Source organism: Polychytrium aggregatum (genome assembly GCF_025602895.1).
Source record: "Polychytrium aggregatum strain JEL109 chromosome Unknown BJ171scaffold_132, whole genome shotgun sequence".
Taxonomy (NCBI): Eukaryota; Fungi; Chytridiomycota; class Chytridiomycetes; order Polychytriales; genus Polychytrium; species Polychytrium aggregatum.
Window position 1 is genome coordinate 76,706 of NW_026516334.1, and position 20,697 is coordinate 97,402.

At 58.4% G+C, this 20,697-nt stretch overlaps 6 protein-coding genes across 6 annotated transcripts; 1 reads left to right on the top strand and 5 right to left on the bottom strand.

Annotated features, from left to right (window-relative positions):
• Positions 1-2,486: 2,486 nt before the first annotated feature.
• Positions 2,487-4,618, top strand: BJ171DRAFT_540718 (adenylate kinase). Its single transcript, XM_053112935.1, has 8 exons — positions 2,487-2,762; positions 2,888-2,898; positions 3,037-3,231; positions 3,466-3,583; positions 3,789-3,809; positions 3,930-3,952; positions 4,088-4,183; positions 4,330-4,618. Exons 1-8 carry the CDS (start codon positions 2,612-2,614, stop codon positions 4,498-4,500), a joined length of 786 nt encoding a protein of 261 aa, XP_052961753.1. The 5' UTR covers positions 2,487-2,611; the 3' UTR covers positions 4,501-4,618.
• Positions 4,619-4,663: 45 nt separating this feature from the next.
• Positions 4,664-10,487, bottom strand: BJ171DRAFT_540722 (uncharacterized protein). The gene is made up of 11 exons (XM_053112936.1): positions 10,291-10,487; positions 9,803-9,953; positions 9,478-9,593; positions 8,152-9,275; positions 7,901-8,015; positions 7,486-7,704; positions 6,865-7,316; positions 6,418-6,636; positions 6,002-6,325; positions 5,434-5,861; positions 4,664-5,221 (listed from the first exon to the last, which is right to left on the bottom strand). The coding sequence occupies exons 1-11, from the start codon at positions 10,433-10,435 to the stop codon at positions 5,047-5,049; spliced, it is 3,468 nt and encodes a 1,155-aa protein (XP_052961754.1). The 5' UTR covers positions 10,436-10,487; the 3' UTR covers positions 4,664-5,046.
• A 294-nt stretch (positions 10,488-10,781) lies between these two features.
• BJ171DRAFT_540725 (uncharacterized protein) lies at positions 10,782-14,031 on the bottom strand. The gene is made up of 8 exons (XM_053112937.1): positions 13,815-14,031; positions 13,515-13,692; positions 13,210-13,347; positions 12,853-12,917; positions 12,669-12,700; positions 12,227-12,483; positions 11,876-12,134; positions 10,782-11,735 (listed from the first exon to the last, which is right to left on the bottom strand). Exons 1-8 carry the CDS (start codon positions 13,913-13,915, stop codon positions 11,146-11,148), a joined length of 1,620 nt encoding a protein of 539 aa, XP_052961755.1. The 5' UTR covers positions 13,916-14,031; the 3' UTR covers positions 10,782-11,145.
• A 972-nt stretch (positions 14,032-15,003) lies between these two features.
• BJ171DRAFT_540727 (kinase-like domain-containing protein) lies at positions 15,004-15,795 on the bottom strand. The gene has a single exon (XM_053112938.1). It carries the CDS (start codon positions 15,734-15,736, stop codon positions 15,167-15,169), a length of 570 nt encoding a protein of 189 aa, XP_052961756.1. The 5' UTR covers positions 15,737-15,795; the 3' UTR covers positions 15,004-15,166.
• Positions 15,796-16,066: 271 nt separating this feature from the next.
• Positions 16,067-16,921, bottom strand: BJ171DRAFT_433823 (kinase-like domain-containing protein; the record flags this gene model as incomplete). The annotated part of the gene is made up of 1 exon (XM_053107930.1): positions 16,067-16,921. A coding segment is annotated over one exon (855 nt), but the record flags the coding sequence as incomplete, so codon positions are not given.
• A 186-nt stretch (positions 16,922-17,107) lies between these two features.
• BJ171DRAFT_57348 (uncharacterized protein) lies at positions 17,108-19,674 on the bottom strand. The gene is made up of 6 exons (XM_053113709.1): positions 19,491-19,674; positions 19,264-19,328; positions 19,068-19,099; positions 18,546-18,811; positions 18,126-18,387; positions 17,108-17,913 (listed from the first exon to the last, which is right to left on the bottom strand). Exons 1-6 carry the CDS (start codon positions 19,563-19,565, stop codon positions 17,309-17,311), a joined length of 1,305 nt encoding a protein of 434 aa, XP_052961758.1. The 5' UTR covers positions 19,566-19,674; the 3' UTR covers positions 17,108-17,308.
• Between the last annotated feature and the right edge of the window lie 1,023 nt (positions 19,675-20,697).

Below are 20,697 nucleotides of genomic sequence, written 5' to 3' on the forward strand. Positions count from 1 at the left end.
AATCTGCACGCGCAGCCGCACAGATGCTTTGCGTTTGCGAGTATGCAGGACGGGAGCAAGGTGAGAACGGCTGATCCCTGGACGATGAGCCGGGGCTGTCTGTCTGTCTATGTTTGATGCACTGCAGCAATCACCTGGACTTGCATTCATCGCTGCTTGGGGGCTAATGGTCGCGAGCAGCCCGGTCATTGTCTTTATGACGTTGGCTGGTTGAGGTATGTGTTTTGGCGCTGCCTCTGTCGGGATTTTTTGCTCCTCTGGACGCTATGCAGGCTGATTGGGGCCAATCACCAGCGCCATTCTTGGGCTGCTCTCAGTCCACGACTTGACTCGCCCAAAGTACTCCCAACAAGCGCACGAACATCCCGCCCTCGTCCTTGCTTTCTGACACACTTCCGTTGGGTGACCCAAATCTTCCGATTCCATCAGTGCACTCTTCCCGAATTCTCAGATCCCCCGCCCAACAGCCATCGGGCGAGCAGCGTCCCTGTTATCACGTCGAAGCGTCTCGCGTTCGCCTCGAAGACTCAACAGCCGCGAGACCCAAGTGGTTCGGACGCAATGAGGACGCAGAAGGAAAAGGACATCATCAAGGATCTCAAGTCCGCCTTGCGGACCGACTCGAACTCGCAGGTCAAGGATCTGCTGATCGAATGGGAGGTTGTCAGCAAGAAAGATGTTCTCGCCGAAATTGGGGTGAGTGACAGCCTGGGGGGAGATTGGCCGCGATAGAGGCGGATTCTGCTGGGCAATGGCCAACAGCGGTATGCAATCGAAAGCGTTCCTCCTCCACAAGGGCGGACGTAGCGCTGGAAATCTTTGAGCGGCGGAGAGCGAGGACACGGGCCCTCGTAAAACCACAGCACGGTGTGTCGATGAGAACATGGGTCCGAGCACATTTGCCCGCTCTCACGGCCGCTGTGCAAGCGCTCGCCTCTAACGACTCTGTTGCAGGTCCAATACGCAATGAAGGAGCGCCCACTCTCTGAAAAAGCCCTGGATTTGGTCCTGAAGAGAGGAGCGATCGCCGGCAACGAGTATGCGTTTGCATTGGCAGAAGTACACATGGGTAAATGATGGGAGCAGTGGCGAGATGCTTTGCTGATGCGTCGTTGATGTTTCGTTGATGCGTCGTTGATGCTTCGTTGATACGACTGCGGCGAAGCGATTGGCAGGCCGCCCCTCCCCGCGGCCTCCATCCGATACGACCTTCTCCGTCCACTGGCCTCAGAAGCCGATCGATGTGATTCAGTGGTTCCGAGTCAGAACCCACCAACTGACTCTGTTCCGTGGATCCAGGTGTCTGCCATTACTTTGCCACAAAGCTCGACGAAAGCTTTGCTCTCCTTCAAAAGGCACAAAAGTATATTACCAAGTTCTTGGATGACTGGGAGTCCTCGCACTCGGCGGATCTGCCCCCGCCTGCCGAGTGGACCAAGCTGCGGGACTTTGCCTTCTCGCTCGAGGCTGCGGTCCTCTATCGCAAAGGCAAGTACGCCGAGTCGATTCGGTCGCTCGACGCAGCCGCGAACTATCAGATCGTCCTGGACCTCCAAAAGTTTTCCTTCTTCAGCTTCATGAAGGCCAGGTCGCTGCTCAAGCTCGACCGGCGGGAGGAGGCACTGGAGGTGCTCTATCGACGACACGGACAGGAAAAGGCACTGAACGAAGTGGCGGCCATCTCGTCAAACGAGAGCATGACCTTGCCCGTGCCGAATGTTAATGCTGCTGCCAAGACGCCTTCGAGAACCCCATCGAAACGCAGCAGCTCGGTGCATCTCGAGACCAACCCGCCGCCGGGCCATTTGGGCGTGAGCCGGGCATCCTCCAAGAAGGACGAGTCGGACCTGAGTGATATCTGCGAGTTCACTATGAATCCCGTCCACTGCTGCCACGATCTACATATCTTGTTGCTCAACTCGCTCAAGTCGTCCTCCGATGCCCTCGAACTCTACAAGGAAGTCAAGGGCGACGGGAGTGGCCGGATCGAGCCCTTCAAGGAGTACATCAAGAAAGTCAAGGAAGAAGACGTCGGCACCACCCTGATCGAGACCTGGTCGCCGCAACTGTCCGAGCTGGAGAGACCCAAGTAGCCCGATGCAGGTATGGGGTCTGGTATTCGTCTCGTCTTGGCCCTATGCACTCTAGCGGATTGTCGATCGCAGCTCCCTCGCTATTTCGCAGAGTTCGCTCGTCTAACTAGCAGCGATATGCTCTCCGTCGAATGCAGCTCGTATCTGTCGACAACAGAATGCAGCTCGTATCTGCCGACAACAGAATGCAGCTCGTATCTGCCGACAACAGAATGGCTGTATCATTCGAATACCGAGACGCCGGCTGCTCTTCCAGCTTGGAGTTTGTGCAGAGGAACTGGAGCGTCTGGACTTGCAGCGATTCCGTTGTCCTGGCTCCTGAATACACATGCTCGTTGCCGCAACCGACTTGCACATGTTCCGGCGGGCTCTTGCCGTTGGGCTCTTGCTGTCGGGCTGCCCATGTGAGCCCCGGCCCATGCTGCCGTCGTCTGCGCTTGAGCTGGCGCTCATCCGATCGAGGCTGTCCGAAGCCTGCCTCTGCCCTCCTTCCCCGCCTCCTTTGACCATTTGCCACAATGCTGCTTTGGTGCGCTCTGCGTCCTCGCCTTGCGAGCGACGGTATGCATGTCGCCAGGCAGCTGTCCGCATCGACGCCGCTGGCCCATCGCCGATTTGCTTCGTCAGAAACCCGCAAGCCTCTGCGTTGTCTGATCATGGGCTGTCCGGGTAGGCAACAGTGATTCCGCTGTGGCTGCGTATCATGCACCGAGAACTCTGTGCTTGCCGACAGCAGCACCTCGCCAAGCTTGTCGATAGTAGCACCTCGCTGAGCAGCTCTTGTTTCTTCATAGGCTCTGGAAAGGTATACGGCCGGACCCCGGACTTGGTCGACACAGCCCAGGCTCATCGAACCTTCGATCGCTGGACAGGGCTGCAGCAACCGGTCCGAAGAGCCATATGCCTGCGCTGATAGCCCACTCTCACTCTCTGCCCCGCCCAGGGAACCCAAACGAAATACACCACCCGAACCTTCCCGATCGTGGCGCTGTCGTCAGGCGATCTGTTGCGACGACACATTTTCGAGAACACCAGCATCGGCCAGATCGCAGCCAACATCATCAAGACAGGCGGTCTTGTCGGCGACGATGTGATCAACGAGTTGATGTTTGAGGAAATCGACCGCCTCAAGGACCAGGTCAGCATTGCTGTCGGGCTGCCTCGCTCGTCCTGTGTTGTCCGATCTCGATCTCGCCCCCCCTGGCCCTGATGCAGATGTGGGCCGATCAACAGAATCTACAAATCCGCCTCCAATGACGCTATGGATTTTGCAACACCGACGCTCTGACCCGCTGTGTCGGTGTCCTCTGGTCCGAATCATACTGATCCTCGATCGCTTGATGTCGTCAATGCATTCGAACGGCCGCACCAGAACTGGATGCTGGACGGGTTTCCAAGAACCATCAGCCAAGCACAGCTGCTGGATGCCCATCTTCAGGCAACGGGACAGCCGCTGGACGTCGTCATCAACCTGGATGTCCCGGAAGAAGGTACGCCCCCTCCCTGGCACCGCTTGTCCGTCGGCTGCTGTCGAGCCACAGCCATTGGACACTTGGATATGGCATTGTCTTGTCCAAGCCGACACATCCCCGGAGGCGGCGTCATTTTCCAGCTCAGGCAGGCTGTTTCGATGAGCAGGATCGCATCTACCCGACTGTGTGCGGTGTTGCTAACCTGTGTTTGTTTGCCTTGCAGTGATTCTGCAACGAGTTATAGGTATGAGCGATTCGTTCGCAACAGTTCGTGGCAATCCATTTGTACTTGGCCTCTCAAGTCCGTCGGCTGGCATTTGACATTCGCACTCACGGCATGCAATCCCCCCCCCCAATCTGCCAGATCGCTGGGTTCATGGACCAAGTGTAAGTTCAAGTGACCCCTGTTGCTTTCCTGCTGGCTTAGATAGCAACCGGCAACCAGGCTCACCTTCATCCCGCCCTGTGACCGATTCGGTTGGCTGTGTCGCCACTGTCTTCCTCCAACTCCACGATCGCCAGGGACGAACCTACAATTTGAGCTACAACCCACCCAAGAGAGAGGGCCTCGATGATGTGACGGGCGAGCCCCTTACCAAGCGCCCGGACGACAACATTGTATGTCCGATGAGCTGCATTCGCCCGAGCACCTGTTACACTTTCGAAGTGGCAGGTTATGCTGGAGCTACAGAGCGGCCCCCACCCACAGTTTGCGACATATGTTCACTTCCGCCGCCCCTCACCTCCCGCTTTCTCTCTTGAAGGAAACGTTCAAGATCCGGTTGGAAAAGTACCACGAACTGACCCAGCCCCTGATCGAGTACTACCAGCGCCAAGGAACGCTCAAGACCTTCTTCGGCCGCACCTCGGACGAGATCCAGCCCCACGTCGAGAAGCTTCTCCTCGAGATGGGACTCAGCAAGAAGTTGGCATGATGACTTTACAAGTCATGCTCCCCGACCAACCAAGGACGACACCACCCTGCATGGTAGCGAGCGAGGTGTGCTAGTGAATCGCGATGAATACATGCTGTCTCAAGAAGAGCAACCCCACCTCGCTACTCAAGGCGCAAGTACGTCGTGGATGACATCGACGCTTTCTGGCTCTCTGTTGGCTCAACCAAGCAGCCGCATTCCTGAGAGTGGATGGGACTGGGGACAGGGGCAGGCATCATGCTCAGAATGACTGACGGAGCCACAGTAGCTGAACAGTCTATCCAATCGTGTTATACGAGACAACAACAACGCGAAAGGATTGAAGAAAACAAGAAGCGAAATGGAGAGCAGGAGAAACACTGACGCCAGCAAAGAATTGGGGACGAGAAAGATGTGCTGACAGATTGAACGAAAGAACGCAAAACACAACCGCAAAGCCGGAGAAGTTGTATAGGATGCCGCGCTGTGCGGTGCTGCTGGGGGGGGGTCTCGCCGCTGACTTCAGGCGTGGAAACTGGCTGCAGGGTGCTGCATCGGGTCTTGGGCTCAATGTGCCCGCACAAGGGTATCAAGGATGGCCGGGAACACGTCGAGGAAGGCGTTGTCACCGAGCAGCAGGTCGGAGTGGCCGTATCCGCGAGCAATGTGGACTCGGTAGAGCGAGGGATCATTGTGGCGAGCCAAGGTCTGCTGAGTGGCAGTGCTCGTCTCTGGCAAGAACCTGATGACGATCGATCGGAGAGACGGGGGCGAGACAACCGCAAGAGTCAGTTCGTGCAGCCGTCCAGGATCCGCAGAGTCAAAGACGGCCATCTCAGGCACCGCCGCCGCTCTTTTGACTCGATTCGCAAGGGCACGACCCAGCATGCATGATGGAGACGTGTGATGGTGCCGCGACGGGCAGTTTCATGCGACCGAGGGCACACGGCTTACACGACGTCGTTGGATCCGTGAATAAAGGTGATCGGGAGATTGAGCTTTGCGGCCAGCTGTACCTCGCCCGAAATGTAGACTCCGTGTCCAGTGGCCGAGACCAGTTTGCGGTTCCTGATGATATGAGAAAGTTGGACGGCGGCCTTCAAGTTGATGACATCGACGAATTCCTCCAGATGACTGTGGACGACAGGACTGAGGCGGCTGTGGGTCCACTGGCGGCCCAGATGGATCGACAGGCGCTCGCAGTCCGGGTTATGGCATCGCTCGGCCAACGGCACGAACGGATTCCAGCTCAAGAGAGCGTCGGTGGCAGACGAGACCAGGGTTGGCGCGTGGACAACACTCTCATACAATGCCGGAGCGTTAGGACCATACAACATCTGGTTCTTGAGGAGTGTGCTCAGGCTCGGGACGACGTAGGGCGCCTATGGATACGGGGATTGTATGAGGAGGGGACGTCAGCGGCCCAGCATCGAGTATGAGGCCCCACATACCCAAGAATGCCGCCCATCGCAAGCCCAGCCCCCTTCTCTCCTACGGATCAGAGCGGCAATCAACGACTTACACCAGCCAGGGAGGTGATGGACTTGATCTGGCTCGAGGAGATGCGGCCATCCAACAGGCCCATGAACAGCGCCAAGCTTCCGGACGAGTGGGCAACGACATGTGCGGTGGCGCCATTCGTAGCCTCGCCGATCTTGGCAAGCGCGCTGCTGATGTCGCTGGCGACGCCGTCGAGATCGTGCTGCTCGAAGCGAGCGGCAAGCAGTGCCGAGAGCCGATGGTCGAGCAGGAATACATCGTGCTGACGCTCCAGCAGGACATCGAGCAGACTATGCTCCAGCAGGGAGCTCTCGAAAACGGAACGCGAGAAAGGCGCACCATGGATCTGCGGGACGGGAAGATGGCTTTGGGTTGGCACATGTGCCCTGGAATAAGTCCGGGACTGTAGCGAGCGCGACTGCGGCCGCTGGTACCTACCAGGAGAACAGGTCCGCTCGCCCCGCCAAGGTGTCGGGTAAGAAGTGTCTCGACGCCGTCGCTGGCGCGGATCTTGAACGACTCGGGGGATCGGCGCTTGGCGTTGGCGGGTTGCAGCAGAGGCGACGGTGTGGCGAAGATCGGCGTGGGCGACGTGCGGCTTGGGCCGGATCCAAAGATGGCCGAGTAAAGTCGTCCGAGGAAGCTCTTCTGACTATCCTGCAAGACCACAGGCGCAACGGACATCATCGATTGCGGCAACGGTGTCAGTGTCACGAAATGCATGGAAGAACAGCGCACGACATGCAGCGATGGCAGTGATCATCGCTGACTCAACAAGGCTCTCAGTGGATCAGCATCCATGTCCTAGGAGTGAGTAGGGCGGCGAGCTGAGTGCCCATCCGCATCTCCAATATCATGTCCCGGCCGCAGTCGCACATCGCTTACCAGGAGCTCCAGAAGGTGGGTCTTGATCAAATCCGACCATGTAACCGACAGACGCCCCTGTCCAACAACGGCGCCCTTGTGTTTGAGAACAACCTTGAGATCCTCGACGGCGTTGAAGAGGCCACTGGTCTCGCGGGTGGCCTCAAAGGCGTACACTTTGCCGTTCGTGTCGATAGCCTCGAGGTGCAAAATGGTCTTGGAGTCTCCTGCTGTCGCTGCACTCTCGGCAAGCAGCCCTTGGCTATCCGAGAATGCAGCAGCCTGGCCACCGCGCTGCTCTTTGCCAAAGACAAACTGGAAATGCCCTCCAGTGATCAGCAACGGGTCATCGGACAGGGCCTTGCACTGCAGCGAGCCGGACACTGTGTTGGCCTCGTTGTCAAAGTCGAGGAATGTGGCAGGATCGTGGGCTGTGATGAGCAGCAGGACATTGATCGAGCTGTCGCTGGATTCTGGTCACAAAAATGCAGTGTAGCGAGCACGTCTGAGTGAGGGCGATCGACGCTGCTGAAGAGACAAAGCAGCAGCCATCGAACAGCAGCAGATACTGAGCAGCAGCATGCACCACAGCTGGTGGATCGCTCGGGGACGGAGGGGCAGGCATCGGTGGCCGACACTCACCTCCGACAGTCGCCTTGGCAAGGTCGATCCGGCCAGTGAGATACTCGCTGGTGAAGAAGCTAGGCTTGTCGTCGACGCCAAGGGCACGGAGACGTGCGCGCTTGACGTTTTTGGATGGAACGCGGGGGTTCTTGAAGTCCAAAGTCTTGGAGGGCAGCTCGTAGTCGATGGTCCATCCACGTTCTTTCGTAGCAATCTCGCACATTCGCTCGGCCAGTGCTAGCGGACACCCAAAACAGCGTCATTAGCCGGTTCGATACAAGTCGGCGGCGCAAAGCAAGATCGGCAAGCGCAACATAGAAAGGCGGGGTCCAGGCGTATGTCTACGATGCCAACATCGGACATGACCCTCACTTCATCGTGCACGGACGATTGCAGCAAGAGTCTCCTACAACTAGCCCAGGCCACAACTTACCAGAGATGGTAAGGAAAGGGTTGACACCAAGCGCCATGGGGAAGACAGCAGCGTCGCTGACATAGAGCCCCTCATGCACGGCCGTGGTTGATCTAGAGCTGGGACCTTTGAAAACCTGGAGCAGCGGGGGTCGTGAAGAAAGTACAGCAAGGCGGGTGTTGTGATCAATACACCGATTCATATCTGATTTTAGGCCAGAAGGCACGCGATAGGCATTCCGAGCACATCCTCGCCGTGCTGTCCCAACCTACCCTCGACTTCGAGTCCACAACTCCGGCAGTGCTATCGGCGGCCATAGAGCAGCCGCCAAGGGGATGCACGGTCACCAAACTCTTGTTGGCCAAAGGGCTCCAGATGGGCAGGGGCACAGCTGTTCCGCCAACAGAGTGCGAGGCGTCGGTTGTCTGCGCAAAGATCTCCTGGACCTTGAGGGTCTTTCCAACGTCGGGGAATGAGAGCTGGACGTTGTCGTTGAGGAGCTTGATCTCGCCGTGGCTGTTGTCGTGAGACATCACCAAGTAGGTCTCGGTATGGAGGGTAGCGCCGGTGTAGGGCCCAAAGAGGGTCGTCTGGAGCTCGCGCAGCTGGCGACCAAGGAAGCTGGAGTTGGCTGGGGGCTCGTTGTGGTTGACGATGGCCGACGCCTTGAGGCCCGGCGCCATCAGCGGGCCCAGGGCAGCCGGGATGGTGCCATCCTCGATGACGTAGCCGTCGTTCTCAGTTCGCTCGCCCTTGCGCATGTCGATGATGCCTGTGATGCAAGGGCCGGCCGGGGCTTGGGGAGTTGGGTGCGTGGTGCCGATGGCATTGACGGGCTCGTTGCAGTTGTAGTTGAAGGCCAGCAAGTCGCCGTTGCCGCTGAACTGCTGGCCGACCCGATCGCTGAGGTCGAGTCCATGAGCCTTGGAACGCAGCAGGATCTCGGTCGAGCCGATGGCTCCGGCGCCGAGGACGACGACATCGGCGGTGACAAAGAGCAGCGGCTTGGTGCCAAAGGTGCACGAGTCTGCGTCGAGACCAGCGTAGAAAACGAGCCACTTGCGGGTCTCGGGGTTGTATTTGAGATACTCGACCTTGACTTCACAGTATATCTCGCATCCGTAGTCGTAGGCGCGCGGGATGTAGTTCATGAGGGTGGTGCCCTTGCTGCCGTCGTTTTCTCCCGTGCAGTCGTTGCCGTCCAGGGTCGACTTGGGCTGCCAGATGCCGGCGTTGTTGACTCTGCTTTCGAAGGCGACGGTGACGGGCGGACGATAAAAGTGGTCGTGGACGCCAAGATGCTGGGCCTGTTTCTCAAGAACCTTGAGCTTGGTGGGCGTGGGGATGTGGTCGGGGTATGGCTCGGGCTGGAGCAGCTCCTGGGCTCTGCGAAAAGCTGCAAAGGCATCAGTCGGGCAGTAGCGACAACGTGCGCCGACAGACGGGCTGTGGATCTATCGACGGCATCGACTACGCCGCAGTTGCGAGCATGTTTGAGCGAAGCGGAGCCAGCGATTCCTTTCCGGATCAATGCAGCCCTGGCTCGGACACGGCGCCTCGCTCCGCCAAACGCTTCCGCTGCATCGTCCGCCGCTCACCTCGATCGATGCCCTCCTTGTCATTGCGTAGATCCTCGGGCCATACAGGCTGGGTCCAGACTTGGCTGTCGGCCCGAAGAGCCACGTTGGCGTTGATGAGAGATGTTCCGCCCAAGCTGTTGAGCCAGAACCAGCCACCGGCCCATCGCACACGTATGATCAGATCGGCAGGAAGCGGCGGGCAGGCTTACTGTGGCGATTCGGTGAAACTGGCTCCATTGCCTCCCCTGCTTGGGGGACGTGTCCTCCACCGCGAATGCCCCAGCAGACCCATCGAAATCGACGCCTCCACCGCAGAGTCGACGAGGACCACCGAACAACCTACCCGTGGCCGACGACCGCATTCTGCTGGTCGCCAAAGTAAAAGTGGAAGAGACCGGTGTGCTCTCCAACCGTCTCGCCGGCAGCAGTGACCTGGATATTTGGAGTGCACTCGAGGAGAGTCCGAGGATATTCGCCGGGCCATCTCTCCTTGCCTGGACGAACAGTCATAGACGAGGCCGAGACAGATACATAGAGCAGGGTCGTGTAGAGATATAGCAGAGTTAGGGGCGGAGAGTATGTTGACCTCGAACGAGGCCGAGATCGAGACAGGGCCAGGATTTGCAGCGATTTGTGCTCTCTCAGGGCAGAGATTTCTCCTTGGCAGCCCAGGACGACCACACCCAGACAACCGAGCAGAGGTCCGATAACGGGCATTGTCCGCCGCGGAGACATGCAGTGAGCCCATGCAAGTGAACCTATGCAAGTGAATCCCTGATTGGAGCCTGATCAGGCCGATCTCCAGCGACATGTGCGCTTCTGGGAACTTACCCCGTTCAAGGAGTGCCACGGACTTGCCGGTGGAGGCAAATCGGGCGGCGGAAATGCTACCGCCGTACCCGGAGCCGATGACGACGACATCGTAGTGGGAGTTGAGCTCGGACAGAGGCCGAGAGAGTCTGGGGAACGAACTCATTGCTGGTGGCCTGGGCAGTTGTGAGGGTTGCGGGAGGAGAGTCGGGGCAGGCCAGAGCAGGAGAGGTGTGCGCGAGCCAGCACAAGAAGACAGGGAGGGGGCGAGATGACCGACACGAGCCAGCGCCACAACCGGCAGTGGCTTGCGTTGACTCACCGGCCGATCTGGGCAACGATGTGGGTCTGGGCGGGACGGTCACGGCCTTTGACCTCGATCAGAGACATGAGGAGGGCCTGGGCATATGGGATGGGCCGAGCCAAGATAGCTGCAAGTGATGCGCGGATCTGTTCTGGAACGACAGGAGCGATCCCATCGCAAAGCGGACTGCCGCGATGTTTGAGCGAACTGACGTAGGAAGAGTATAATTGAAAGACTGCTGACATAAAGTAATAGAAAGACTGTAATGGGGTGACTGCAGACATAAAAGCAATCGAATAACTCAATCGGGGAGCATATTGGTATACATAGAATCGACTAACGAGGAGGCACGCAATCATATGAGGTGCAGCACGCCGGGTTGGGTGCCGGGTGGAACTACCAAAGGGCCGGACTTTGGAAGAACGCCAACATCGCCGGGTGGAAGAAGAACAAAACAGGCAATCGGCCGGGGATGCCCGATCATAGAAGCCGACAGACAGACGGACGGACAGACGGACCACAATCGGTATCACTGCCAGGACGTTGAAAAACTTCTCCAACGATGAGGTCACTTAGGCAGAGGCCCGAGCAGGCAGGCCAAGGGTCTGGCCAGCTCCAGAAGTCAAAAACGCTTCGACAACTGGCTCGTAGTGGAAGGGCTCGGTGGCCATCATGCCCGACAGCCGATGGAGCAGTGTAAAGACTCCAAGGAGAGTCACCAACTCCATCACTCCGGCTGGCGACTTGGTGCTCTTGAAGAGCGCCAGGTTGTCCTCGGTGCGGTAGCTGCGGTTGGTCGAAGCCGACTCGCGGACAAACTTGAGGGCATGGGCAAACGGGGCCGAGGCAGTCGAACGACGACCCAGGCCTGCCTCGCCGAGGTCGTCCGTGGAGATTTGCAGGACTTGGTGTGCATAGAAGGCAGCATGGCCCTGCAGGAGTGAGTTCTGGGCCTTGGTCGCATAGGCATACCAGAGGCGAGCCTTATCTTCAGGACTCCACTCGTACGGCGCCTCGTTGGTCGACTCGGAGAGGGGCTTGAGCAAGAACTGCCACATGGAGAACACGATGGCTCGCTTGGCATCGGCATTCAGCAGATTGGTGATGTACTCGGGCTGGAACCCAAGACTATCCTCAAGCAGCTTGCCAAGCGGGCCGTGGCCTGGGGATGTGGCGAGCAGAACCCGTCAGCACTTACAGCAAGGGCACAGCTGGATGGACGGATGGACAGATGGATGGACGGACAGGGAACTGTGATCAGGATGCGGTGCCGACCCCCTGGTCCTTGGCACCCTTACTTACCAACCGGGAAGTTTTTGAGCCACTTGGCCTCAATCGAGCTTGTGCCAATGACATTGAGAGCAAGACGATAATAGTCGAGCACGCTGTAGAAGCCGCTGCTGAGCACATGCTCCTCGGCCTGGGCTTCCTGGACGAGGCTCTCGTTGGGTCCGTTTGGATCGAAGCTGGCGGGGCTGTGGCGGCGTCCATGCCAATGGCCTCTGAGGCGCTCTTGGGCCCACAAGATGTTGCCGGCCTCGAGCTCCATGCCCATCGAGTCCTACAAACCAAGATTGATCAGCGGGGTGCTCCAGACTGTGTGCATAACGCCAAAGGGGCTCGGAGTTTTGACCAATGCAAAGAGATACCGACAGAGACAGCATTGGCCCAGCCAATGTAGCTGGAAATGCACGCAATGAGCTGGTAGTTGCGCTCGTCAAAGTGCATGCGGGCATTGCGTTTCATATCGAGAGTCACTTTGGAGGGGATCGAGGTAGCCGAGGCCACCAGCTGAAGAGCAGCAAAGTCCTTGGCCGAGAGCGGCTCCTCGATCGGGCTAGCAAGTGCAGCAGTGTTGTTGTGGTGAAGGGCTCTGAGCTGGGCTCTCCAGGAGCCATTGATAGCATCGCCTGGTGATGGTGGTGGTAGTGGTGATGGTGGTGATGGTGATGGTGGTGATGGTGATGGTGATGGTGGTGGTGAAGGGAATGAGTGGGAGTGAGCGACAGGTTCTGGTGTGGGAAGACAAGTGCAGCCAAGTTTCCATCAGAGCAGCGATGACTTCCACAAGATGCCAGGGCAACATGATCCTCACCGAGAGCCACAGCGTGGGCAGCGCAAAAGTAACTGTTGTCCAATTGTATTGGAGATGATGTATCACACGGGACCGGGTCAGATTGTTGGCCAGAAGGCTCGTTGTGACAGCTTGGTCTGACCTGCACATACAAGTCCCTGCAGACACGAGCCGCTGCCGGCGACCCACCAAAGACAGTGCTCACCATTTGTACTGAAGACTGCTGGTCAGGAGAACCAAGCGGCGGAGATGAGGCGATACTTGGGCAGCCTGAGGTGAAAGCGGGACGCAGTGAACCATGGCCGGATGTAAGAGACAGGCAACTTCGGCGGATTATCCATGCCGAAACTCGTATGACGATAGCGATGGAGATGGAGATGGAGATGGAGATGGAGATGGAGATGGAGATGGAGATGGAGATGGAGATGGAGATGGAGATGGAGATGGAGATGGAGATGGAGATGGAGATGGAGATGGAGATGGAGATGGAGATGGAGATGGAGATGGAGATGGAGATGGAGATGGAGATGGAGATGGATATGTCCATCTTTCCGGTACTCACACCAATGTCAACAAAAGGGACACCCAGCATGACAGGGGTCGTGTACTGGTACACCATCAGGGCAGGCTTCCAATAGTCGTAGATGGGTAGGCTCTTGTCGGGCGCACCGGCAACGTGCTTGATGATGCCGTTGAATTGCTATCGGAGAGAGAGAGGAGAAGCCACGGGTCAGTGGGCGAGAGCAGAAGCACCAATGACCAGCCATGCCAACTAGACGATACTGAGAGCGTCCCCTCCAAACAACACCGCGCATTGACAAGGTGCCTCCTCCCCCCTGGGACATGTCGCCGTGCTCACAAACGCACCGCATGTTCTGCTTCGACAACCTCTCGATCGCGGCAGCTGGGCTGGAGCAGATCGGCGAGGCTCGGGCGATCGGCGGTAGCGCCACCAGAGATGCCACACTCGTTGTCGGCACAGGGACTGAGGGTTTCAAGGATCGAGGCAATCGTTTCCTTCTTGTCGCTGAGGGTAATCGGAATACTATGCAAGGGGAGGGCAGTAAGCGAGGGAACAGGCTCTGGGTGCCCCGGTGGCCATATGCGACGCTGCTGCTCGGTACGTCAAACCCAACAATGCATCTAGAGGCATTCGTTGGGACATACCTCTTTCCGAGCACGGTGTCCACGGACTGCGGCTCGACCTTGGTGGTCTGGATCGTGGCAACCCTGGGCTGCTTTCGACTGGCAAAGCTAAACAGAGACATGGTGCGATGAAGCGTTGGTCCGGAGAGTCGGTGAGGGGAAGGAGGGCGACCAAGATGGACTTGGACGAGGTTGGCAGGACGACGACAACCAGCGGCGTCGGTAGGGCGGCCCCGACCTCCTCGGCACCCCTGCTCTCCTTGACCAGCAGCTTTACAGTGCTCGCCGAAAAGGAAAGACCAAATAGGAGGTGGGGGAGTCAGGTTCGCCCGAGTGGATGCTTGTCTGCGACTGAGCCCGGAGAGACAAAGCAGGCACAGCAGCCACTCAGAGCCAAGAGGACGAGCCAACACCCAAGTCAGCACACTAATATTAGTGTGCTGGCCGACGCTGGCGGCTGCACAGCAAGAGCCGGCCTCCCAGTGGTGCAGCCGAGCAGGCCGCAGGACAGACAGGCCCGTGGACAAAGACAGGAGGCAGCGGAATGGGGCTGCGGTGAGCGGGATCAAGGCCGGCCTGGGTATTCGGTGCCGCCTGGGGATCACAGCGTGCGAGACCTGTGGCTTTGGGCGGCCGACAGCGACCCATGGACGGATGGGGATGCGGGCAACTGCCAGGTTGCTGCCGGGAGAGGGAAACGAAGTGTCTGGAGGGTGAACAACTCTGGTCTGCTTGACAATACCGAAGGGGGACTGCGAACTTGGTCGCATACCGCGCTGTGCACGAGCTTTGACGACGATCCCGATACTGTTGGTTGTGCATTCGGTCGTTGTCCTCTGGGGTTGCTTGTCGCTGCTGTCGGTCGCACCGGATGGGATTACTGCCCTTGGCGGATCGCTCCCTCATCTTGCAGGACCGCAGTCGAGAGAGCCCCGATGGCGATCAATGAATGTGCATTCAGAGCCAGAACGAGGCTATCGATACAGGATCTCCCGTTTCGCCTTGTCGGTGTTGTGGGTCTTGAGGATGCGTCGGATCTTTGCTTGTCGTGGTGGGCTCACGCCTTCATGCACGAGCGGGCCCAGGGTCTCGATGGAAGCTTGGTGGCCTTGCTCCTCGCTGACGCTGCTGCCTCGTGGTCGCTTGCCACATGGATATCCCCAGTCACTCTTGGTGAGCGACGGACACATCGGCGCACAACACACCACCGTTCTGCAAATGTTCAAAAAGGCCCACGGGTGTGTCCTGCTCTATTGTGCACACAGATCCCAAGCTCGCCGCAAACAGGCAAGCTACGGCAATTCCATCCAGCCCAGATCATCTCGACTCGACTCGACTCGACCTGATCGAATCCGCCATCAGAGCGCTCCTTTTTACTGCCGGTAGTCCTCCAGGCGAACGAGGATCTCGACGAAAAAGAGGCGTTCGCTGGGATTGTCGCGCCAGCACTCTTCCATAAGCATCCAGATGTCGTCGGGAACGTCGTCAAGTCGCTTGGGTCGCTGGCCCCTGCGACAGTACAGTGCGATTTGCGACTCATCGATCACCTGGCCGTCCCGGCCAACCCAGATCGGTCCTCCGCTGCACAGGACCTCGTACATGGTGATGGCGAACGCATAAATATCGGTCTTTGCAGTGGGCCTGCATGGTCGACGGTCGTCCAGCATCTCGGGCGCCATGTGGTCCACTGTGCGGGGTGCACGCAACTCCGGAGCGCTGTTGGCCTCGGCAAACCCAAAATCAGTGATCACGGCCCGGAACGATTCGTCGAGGAGCACACTCTGCGCCTTGAGGTCGCCGTGAAGAAGCTTCTCTTCGTGGAGGTAGGTCATTCCGGAGGAAACTTGGTAAAGGAGCTGGAGCTTCTCGTCGATGGAGCAGCTCCTTCTTGGGGAGGATACGTACTGGAGAAGCGTGCCGTTGGGCATGAAGGGCGAGACCATGAATGGCCGGGCAAAGTAGCCATCGATCTCGCCGGCGCCAATGAGAGAAAGGACGTGGGGATGGTCGAGCTTCCACCACATCTTCATTTTATCGGCGAATAGAGAGAGCTCCACTCCACGGTCCAGCAGCTCTCGAAGCTGGCGAACGATGACCTTCGCCCCGTTGTAGCGGCCGGTATAGACGACACCGAATCCGCGGGTTCCAATCGGTTCAGCAGAGTGGTCAGTGATGTCGTTGAAGGTGATGCGCCAGCTATTGCCCTTGACAGGGCGATGGGACTGTTGAGGTCGAGGCCGTGGGGCGGCGGCACTTGCTTTGGTAAGGTCCTGCAGCCGAGCCAGAGCCTCAGCAAAGGTTGGTCTTGCTCGGGGATCCTGGTGCCAACAGTGTTCGATAAGGCCCCAAACGTCGTTCGGGAGATCGTTGATCTTCGCTGGACGGTTTCCCCTACAAATCTGCATCTCAATCACCCGGGGGCGCATGGGCTCGCCGTCGGCAGTGACCCAAGTATCCTTGCCGTCGTTCAGGGTCTCATACATGGTGATGGCAAAGGCAAAGACGTCCGTCTTTTTGGTGTGGCCGGACGGTTCCTCATCATCAAGCATCTCGGGAGCTATGTAGTCCAACGAGGAGCCTGCGAGTGCGCTTGGAGGCGAAGGAGGGGTTTGGTGAGCATAGATAAAGCCAAAATCGGAAACAACCGATTGAAAATCACCGTCGAGTAGAATGTTCTGTGCCTTGAGGTTGCCGTGGAGAATGCTGTGGTCGTGCAGGTAGGACATGCCCGAAGCCACTTGCGTGAGCAGCTTGAGTTTCTCGGTGAGGGGCCGGACGGTGTTCGGATCGGAGACATAGTCGCGGAGGGTGCCATTGGGCATGAACGATGAGACAATGAAAGGCTGGACGGACCTCCCGTCGGCGTCTTGGTCGCATGCCGCAAGGAGCGAGAGAACATGAGGATGGCTCAAGTCATGCCATCTTTTGGTAAGGTGACGAAACGCGACAGGCTCTCTCTGCTGATAGACCCTCGGAATCTCCCGGATGACGACCTTGATGTCGTTGTAATTGCCAACATAGACCTCGCCGAAGATGCCACGGCCGATGGGGTTCGCCGAGCGGTCGGTGATGTGGCTGGGCGAGATGTACCACGCCGGCTTGTCGCTCGCAGCCGAGCTGGAGGACATGTACCGGCTTGCCATCTTGTGTTTGACCGGAATCGAAGAACGCCGGGCTGGCGGGAGACGAGCGACGGATGATGGAAGCCGGAAAGAGCGAGGAGGCGGTCAAGGAGGTGTGGCTTGGCCATTTCCATATCAGTTCAGCACGTGATCACCATTTCGCCCTGCAAGCCACGAGACCTGCGAATCTGCCGTCGATGCGATCTGCAGCATTGGAAGCGATTTATTGATTTACACGGCTCGGCCTATGCATGCGGGGATCTACGTGCTTGAGCATGGGTGTGCCCATGTATGCGGATATGATAATGGAATGGGGGGGGGTATATGAAGGCGGGAATGCGACTTGGGCCTTTGTGAGGAGGCGGCGGCTGGGGAAACAATGTCGCCGTCCATTTACTTCACCAGACCGAGATACGGAGTGCTCGGGTCGATCAGCAGCGCCGAGCCAGCATCCGTGGTCAGAAACTGAGCCACCTCGGGCTCGAATCGCAGCGGATCCGGCGCCAGGGTCACCGAGAGCCGGTGAACCAAGGCACACATCCCCAGCAGCGAGATGAGCTCGACAACCCCCGAGGGTGTCTTCATGACCTCGAACAGCCGCATGGACTGGCTCGGGCTGTAGTCGCGCGTCATCTGGGCCGATTCGCGGAAGAACTCCAGGGCGGCATCCATTCGCCGGTCGCCGAGGTATCCGTTGCCACCGACCATCGTGATAGTCGAGACTGGCACCTTCAGCCGGAAGGCCAGGTACCCGGCGTGGGCTTGGACCAGGGTGTTGCCGCTGTGCGCGGCGTAGGCATACCAGAGCAGCGCCTTGCTGGCCGCGGACCACTCGCATTGGCAGTGCGCTCCCGTCAGGTTGTCCCAGCTGGCTCGAAGCAGCACCTGCCAGAGAAGGTAGCAAACGGTGCGCTTGGTGTCTCGATTCAGAATGACCTCGACGTAGCTCGGTTTGAAGCCAAACTGCTCATGCAGCCAGCTATTGAGCAAGCGGTGGCCTGTGGAACAGAAGCGGGATCCAGGGCATCGGCACGGTGCGGATGGGATATGGGCAAGTGGCAAAAACGGCACGGATGAGAATTGTGGTTTCGATTTGCGCAGCCAGATTGTCTTTCGCCAGTCGCTGTCCAAGTCTGCCACCCATCAGCGCTGTTGAGAATACTGCTGGCATCTCTCTCCGTCCTTTCTCAGCAAAACGACGCGCACTTACCGGCGGGGAATCCGCGTATCCACTGAGCTTCGGAAGAGTTGGAGCCTTGCATACTCTTGAGAATCTTCAGGATGTCCCTGGCTTTGGAGATGCCATGCTTGGGAATGTACTCTTCTGCCTGGGCCCGCTCGCGGAGCTGATCGTGCCCCTGACTAGGGTCATAGTTGAACGGTGCGTGTCGGGACCCGTCCCACAGACTGTCCCGCAACTGCACCTTGGCCCAAAGATACGATCCAGGGTCGAGATCGATACCCATGGCATCCTGAGGAGCATTGGTGTATGGGTCAGTGAGTCAGCGCTGCCACAGACGCTCTGAGAGCGACCACCTGCGTTTACGACGCAACTATCTCGATCGCCCATGTTGCTGCGGCAGCCGCACAATGGCACCTCCATCTGTCGCTCTTTCGTGGGACACTCTACCGAGAAGGCATTGATCCATCCTGTATATGCACAGATGGTGGCAATCTGCTGGTAGTCTTCACCCTTGTAGAAACTTCGGGCAGTCGATTTGTGCTCCGGGGTGACCTTGGAGGGAATCTGGGCGGCGGAGACGGCAAGGTGGAGAGCCACAGACTCCTCCTTGGAGAGCCGCGAGTCGGACGGGCTGATGATCGGCACCGGGTACTCGCCGGTGTAGGTCTTTGACCGCCACAGGTGCGACCGCGCCGAGCCACTCATAGCGTCACCTGGAAGAAGGAAGGAGGGGAGATGCGAATGTGGAGGATGGTTTTGGGTTAGCGAGAACATCGCGAAGGACGAGTTGGAGGTGGATGGAGTTGCATTGTGCCGCATTGGACATCGTTGAGTTGAGTGGCGTAACGACCGGGGAGGAAACTGGGTGGCTCACCCAGTCCCGCCATTTGCATCCTCGATCGGCCAGAGGAGCGATACGCATGCAGCACCGTGCGATCCGAGTTACAAACCCATCTCAGGGATACCCACCAAACGAGGCTGAACGTGCTGCAGAGTAAAAGCTGTGTGATGCCAGAATGGAACGGCAGACAAAAGGGAACCCGATTGAGTGTGCATTTGCGGTCAATGAACATGAGGATTGGATGAGAGAGAGGGCCCGAGATTGCAGTTGAAGTGGGGGAGAGGACGAGTGGTACATCAAACAGCGGCGGTTTGGCGACCGTACCATCGATACTCCAGACTGCTGGCCAGCAGGATGGCTCCGCGGAGAGTCGGAGTGACCTTGGATTTCTGAGAGGAGTTATGAACGAGACCAAGTTTGGGATCAGTGCCGGCGAGAGCGATGGCGAGTGAGAACCAACAATCAGAGACATGAAGAACAGCACGGTGTGGGCTCAGATCAAGGACCAACAACAGCTGCAACAGCCGATGGCGCTGGGAGGAGATACGTACGCCAAGATCGATCGTGGGCAGATGCAGAAAACGAGTGGTAATGAGCTGGTAGCATCGGAGAGACGGGAACCACATGTCGTAGACGCTGAGGCTGGGATCCGGTGAGCCGATGAGATATCGAAGGATGTCGGAGAAGTGCTACGGTAAGGCATCGGGTGAAAGAGATGTGTCAGCGCTCGAATCCAAAATGTCACTACTTGGGTCCTGAGTCGAACCGAGCAGAACAGAGCCGGGTAAAGCTGAGCCGATAGCAGGGATGTACTGGGGGGGGGGCACAGCTCACCTGGTTGTCCAGCATGATCAGGTCCAGTCTGCGCCGCCTGCTCCTCAGAAGATCGCTGAGGGTTGGATGCGCGAACTTGGTTGACGCCGAGTGATGCGAGCTGGCGATGCTGGCGGTGCTGGCGATGCTGACGGTGCTGGCGGCTCCAACAGTGCTGGCAGGCTTGGCGGACCATGTTGAGGGCTGGATGAAATGGCCGTCTGAGTCGTAGTATGGCGAGGTTCCATCGATGTATCGCCTGATCCGGTCGAGGCGCGAGGCGAGGCTGGAAACCGTCGAAGCCCCATCGTTGGCCGTCGGGGTGGGCGGCAGGGGCATCTGGGGAGGAGGCATGCGCGGAGTCGCCAGCTTCTCGGGAATGGCGATGTACTTGTCCATCCAATGGCCATAGATGGGGCCTCTCAGGCCTCCGTCTATCGAGGCCTGGAGGCTTTCGACATCCGACGACGCCGACGACATGGAGTGGGCGGTTTGGAACCGCACGGCCGCCGGTGTAGTTGGGGTGGTCGAGACAGGAGAAGCCGAGGGCGGTGGGCTGGAAAGCTGCTGCTGCTGCTGCTCTTGGTGTTGGTGTTGGTTTTGGTTTTGGTTTTGGTGTGGGTGATGGTTTCGCAGTTGGTGGCCCAGGACAAACTCGGGCGATGAGAGCGATCGCACCATAAGCGCATGGGCCGACCGCCGGTGCAACGACGATGCAGGCGACTGTGATGATGGAGGAAGGGCGGACAGCGGGGTGGACAGCGGGGCAGATTCGAGCGAAGATACACTTGGGGCAATCGTCACGGCGTCGGAATCGGGCAGGGACAGCGAAAACGACGCCGTCGACATGGTCTCGGTCGAGGAGTTGAGGGCGCTCTGATGGCGACCGAGGATGTACTGGATCAGGTGCCCCTGCTTGTTTGGGCTGCCCTCTGGAGATTCTGG

Coding starts and splice junctions, on each gene's coding strand:
- BJ171DRAFT_540718 (XM_053112935.1), top strand. CDS start 2,612: ATGCTGCTTTGGTGCGCTCTGCGTCCTCGCCTTGCGAGCGACGGTATG. Junction 3,584..3,788: donor CCTGGATGTCCCGGAAGAAG/GTACGCCCCCTC, acceptor TTTGCCTTGCAG/TGATTCTGCAACGAGTTATA. Junction 4,184..4,329: donor AGCGCCCGGACGACAACATT/GTATGTCCGATG, acceptor TCTCTCTTGAAG/GAAACGTTCAAGATCCGGTT.
- BJ171DRAFT_540722 (XM_053112936.1), bottom strand. CDS start 10,435: ATGAGTTCGTTCCCCAGACTCTCTCGGCCTCTGTCCGAGCTCAACTCC. Junction 6,637..6,864: donor CCCACCTTCTGGAGCTCCTG/GTAAGCGATGTG, acceptor GTGGTCTTGCAG/GATAGTCAGAAGAGCTTCCT. Junction 5,862..6,001: donor CCATCACCTCCCTGGCTGGT/GTAAGTCGTTGA, acceptor CCGTATCCATAG/GCGCCCTACGTCGTCCCGAG.
- BJ171DRAFT_540725 (XM_053112937.1), bottom strand. CDS start 13,915: ATGTCTCTGTTTAGCTTTGCCAGTCGAAAGCAGCCCAGGGTTGCCACG. Junction 12,918..13,209: donor TCCCTTTTGTTGACATTGGT/GTGAGTACCGGA, acceptor CTTTCACCTCAG/GCTGCCCAAGTATCGCCTCA. Junction 11,736..11,875: donor GCTCAAAAACTTCCCGGTTG/GTAAGTAAGGGT, acceptor CCACATCCCCAG/GCCACGGCCCGCTTGGCAAG.
- BJ171DRAFT_540727 (XM_053112938.1), bottom strand. CDS start 15,736: ATGGTCTCGCCCTTCATGCCCAACGGCACGCTTCTCCAGTACGTATCC.
- BJ171DRAFT_57348 (XM_053113709.1), bottom strand. CDS start 19,565: ATGTGGTTCCCGTCTCTCCGATGCTACCAGCTCATTACCACTCGTTTT. Junction 19,100..19,263: donor AGCAGTCTGGAGTATCGATG/GTACGGTCGCCA, acceptor GGCATCACACAG/CTTTTACTCTGCAGCACGTT. Junction 17,914..18,125: donor GATACGCGGATTCCCCGCCG/GTAAGTGCGCGT, acceptor TCTGTTCCACAG/GCCACCGCTTGCTCAATAGC.